General features: G+C 28.5%; 1 protein-coding gene across 1 annotated transcript; it reads left to right on the top strand.

The window, feature by feature from the left end:
- The first annotated feature begins 1,165 nt into the window (after positions 1 to 1,165).
- Positions 1,166 to 2,984, top strand: LOC102581569 (probable WRKY transcription factor 45). The gene is made up of 2 exons (XM_006338649.2): positions 1,166 to 1,466; positions 2,518 to 2,984. The coding sequence occupies exons 1-2, from the start codon at positions 1,240 to 1,242 to the stop codon at positions 2,714 to 2,716; spliced, it is 426 nt and encodes a 141-aa protein (XP_006338711.1). The 5' UTR covers positions 1,166 to 1,239; the 3' UTR covers positions 2,717 to 2,984.
- The last annotated feature ends 1,506 nt before the right edge of the window (positions 2,985 to 4,490 follow it).

Below are 4,490 nucleotides of genomic sequence, written 5' to 3'. Positions count from 1 at the left end.
TATAGCAGTACTATTACGAATATGAATAGTCTTATATCAGACCTTATTCCAATGCACGTGCAGCTATAGTACAACTATTGTCTTTGTCCATTAATAACTCTATTAAATTTGATGGTGTCATATATTTTTGTCCAACTATGTTATATTATTAGGGAGGCTCTAATAAATTTCTTTTATCAATAAGAGCACGTAGTCAAAATGTTATGGTGTCAGATATGATTTCTCTCGTCAAGAACAAAGATAATTAATTGATAATTCTGGGCAAGGAATTTAAGGCAAACAAAAGTCTTTTGGCACATATCAAATTATAAAGAGAATTCTTAGTATATATAGAGGTGTTTGGGAAAACGATATAACGTGAATATGTGATGTTTTTTAAAGTACAACTTGAAAAAAGTTGAAGTTAGCGTTTAAGACATGTATTTTTTAGCTTGAGAAAAGTAAAAGGTTTTTTAATAGAAAAAAAAATTCATTTGAAAATACTATAACTCTATAAGTAATATTTTCTTTGCCATGTGAAACTTGGATTAGGATTATGTTATTAATTTCTACAACTGATGATGTGTACCGACTTAAAAGAACAAATATACTACTGTTTCTTTTGTTGAAATATCATACTAGTATAAACTGGTTTATTATCAATGAACAAATATATATATGGTACATTTGCTAATGGAATTAAACGTGTCCACCTTCTTAGAATGACCTCTTTTTTCTTTTTGTTCTTAGGTTGACCTACAATTAATGGTTTACTAATCCTTTTCTAATTAGTAATTGACATTTTTAAATATTTTTTTGGGATAAATGTTACTTATTATATTTCTTAAATGCAATCTAATCGTATATTTTTTAATAAAATATCATTCATACATATAAGAAATTAGGGTGAAAATCGAACTATCACCAACAAGGTGAGGTACTAAGATTCCCTAATACCTTCTAGGTGCTCAAAATATTTCTATTTTTGAATTCTCATAGTTAAGGATGACTTGACTGAGCCGCCGGGTAATTTTTCCACGTTAATTAATCTAGTAGACACGACAAATACCAGTCGTCCTTCAAAATTCACTAGTATTTTATATATAGAAGTATATTTATTTACAAGTTTAACCTTTTGATGAAACTACGTTCGTTTGTCTTTCCTCTACTATATATATATATAATAAATAATAATAGAGTGTGTATCTTGTCAATTAATAGCATCGATCAGTTGTGTCTAATTACTAGGTGTTATTTTGGATGGAGAATGTTGTTGTTGGTTACTACTCTATGAATGGGGGATTAAAGACGACGTCCCGTGATGAGATGATGGGAGTAGTGCAAAATCATAATTTATCGGTTAAGAATAAGAAAATTAAGAAGCCCAGATTTGCTTTTCAAACTAAAAGTCAGGTTGATATACTTGATGATGGTTATCGATGGAGAAAATATGGACAAAAGGCTGTCAAGAACAACAATTACCCAAGGTAATTCATTTCAATTTATTTTATCTCATCCATCTTTTACTAATATTGTATATGAAAGGAAATTTAAACTGTATTCTAATAGCTTGTTATCAGTACCCAAAAAATGTCATATAGTTTTTAGTCATAATATTACGTACGTTATAGCCCGTACGTGTTAATAACAAAGGGAATGTGACTGTATATAGTTGATTCACTCATTTGTGCGTCTGTCTTTGTTGAAACTCATAGAAATAAAAGATCGATCGAGTTCCATGGATGAACACACATTTATTTTGCTTTAATTTAAATAAGTTATTATTGGGTTTTAAAAGGTGTGAATGGAAAATGTAGAGTTGTGACTTTTATGAAGAGTTGCGATTTTTATGAAAAGTTGTGACTTTTATGAAAGGTTGTGACCTTTCCGAAGGGTTGTGAACTTTTCAATAAGGCACAATAAGCATCTGTTCACACTACCCTTTGTTGTCTATAAATAGAGGGATTTCCTCTCGTTTTAAAACAACCAATTTTCTAGACTACTTCTACTACTACTAAATCTAGCTAGTATTTTAAGTGTACTTTACTGTCGTTGAGTGGTTCGCTGACACCATGGTTATAGGTACCAATACACCGGTGAATAAGATTATTGTTTTATCCTAGGAGGATATATTCCATTAACCTCGGGTACTTGCGGGAAATAATTTCCTTAACACTCGATTTTCTTCTTTGAGAAAAATATTATGTATATTGTTTCTGATTCTACTGATTTTAATTTTCTAGTTTTGAAAATACTGTTTAAACTTTGTTGTTTCTTATCAAGTTGTTGAAAGTTTTTGTTCTAAATTCCAAAGATGAACAACAATTATGACCTTGTATACTCACTCAAAATTAATTAAATCTAATTTGCATCAACTAGATTAAATGATATGCGGAGGCACCTTAGGCAAATTAAAGGGTGGTTGGCTGCACATCCTTGGGCGGCAAATGATAGATTAAATATATTAGTAGTAGTTATTATGAGTGCATGGTTTCCCCAGATATATATAATAAGTACTAATTGAAACATGTACTGCAGAAGCTACTACAGATGTACTCATGAAGGATGCAATGTGAAGAAGCAAGTACAGCGCCTTTCCAAAGATGAAACAGTTGTAGTGACTACTTATGAAGGAATGCACACTCATCCTATTGACAAGCCCAATGATAATTTTGAACAAATCCTTCATCAGATGCATATTTTGCCTAATCCTCCCATTCCCATACCCTTTAATTAATGCTACTGCTCTGTTGCTTCAGCATTACACTTTTAAAACAACTGCTACCTAATTAACATCACCAAATAATCCAGCATTGGTGTAACCATCACTAAATGTTTAATTTGGACTCTCAAAATTTCTTCTTCTTTCTTTTACATATAATATACAGTATTTGTTTCTTTCGAAGTCACAAAGGTTGGCCTTCTTTTGAAGGGTAAACTACAGTTTCAGAGATTAAATTCAAGCTGTGTTGTAGTTTCAGCCTCAATTATAAAAATTTTCAATATGTGGTCTCTAACCTTCGCCATTAGTGAATGTTCACGTTAACTTTGCGTAAGAGTATGTTTGACATTGTTGTTTGGACGCTAGAAACACTTATTTTGAGGGGGAAAAAAATATTTTTGTTGAAAAATTTAGTGTTTAGCGGATCAGTAAAATTATTTTTAAATGGAAGCAGAAAAAGTTTTTCTGCTATTAGGAAGAAACTAAAAATTTGTGCTATTTTAAAAAGCAAAAGCAGAAACAAAACATCTAGTCAAAAAACATCAACATCTTGTTGGAACATTATTGAAGGACGAGAAAGAAAAAGGAAATTGTTGGAACACACTCAGTGTATAAAAGAATTAAAAAAGGAATGTTCGAAGTTACCAAAGCTTAGATTACCAAATGAAAATGATAATTTGGTATTACAAACAGATGCCTCAGATTATCATTGGGGAGCATATATATATATATTAATTAGCATATTTCATAAGTTTGGTTGACTTTTATTTAAGATTTTTTTATATTTATATAATAAACTTTATAATTTATTTTACGTTTATATATTATTATTATTATTATTATTATATATTATTTTACGCATTATTTTGCAAAATTAGAAAAAAGTTAACAATAATATTTTACAAGATTAGAAAAAAGAAAAAAAAAGAACAATTAAAGATTTCTGCCTCCCAAAAAAGTTATAATATTGATTGAAAATTTAAACATGTACATTTTTTATTTAATAAAAATAATTTTTTTATATAATAGATATTTAAAATAGTTTTTCTCTATAAAATAAATTTAATATTAGAAATACATTAATAGTTGTCCTTTTTTTTATTTGACTCTCAAAAACACTTTTTTTTTTTAAAAAATTCAAACAAACGCAATTTGTTTATGAAAAACTCTATTCAAATGAATCAGTCAAACACAAATTATTATTATTTTCAAAAGCACTTTTTTGAAAAGTCATTTTAAAAAAGGGTTTCTCAAAATATGTTATTTTTAGCAGTAATGTCAAACAGGCTCTAAATATTATGACATATATGCGTCAGTTATAATTGCATTTTTCTATTTTTAAAAATACTTGGAGTAAAGTAAAGATAAACTAAGAAATTAGATTTTATTTTTGTAAGAAAAGATGAAAATTGAAAACACCAACTGAAAAATTCAAAGAGTGAAAAGCAACTACGTTTAATTTCTCCTTTTCATTGGAGCATTGTCATATTTCCAATTTAGATGAGAAAAAGGAATAAGAACGAATGTTTTCAAGGTCCAAACATTGATCTACTAACAGATCCAAGTAAATCTTTGTTGGGACTTTCTAGGTGATTTAAGAAAACTATTTACCATAATAAATCTTTGTTGGGACTTTTTAGGTAAAATATTAATTTTTAGATTATAAAACAATGTTGAGTGACTTTCTAAGAAAACTACCATTTTAATTAAGTCACTTTTGGATAGTAAAACAAAGTTGAGAGACTTTATAAGTGATCATTTGAGATATTATTTTTTTGCTCTAGTAATG

Source organism: Solanum tuberosum, unplaced genomic scaffold, assembly GCF_000226075.1.
Source record: "Solanum tuberosum cultivar DM 1-3 516 R44 unplaced genomic scaffold, SolTub_3.0 scf00004, whole genome shotgun sequence".
NCBI lineage: Eukaryota > Viridiplantae > Streptophyta > Magnoliopsida > Solanales > Solanaceae > Solanum > Solanum tuberosum.
Note: the sequence above shows the minus strand (reverse complement) of the source record. Positions and strands in the feature narration are given on the sequence as shown.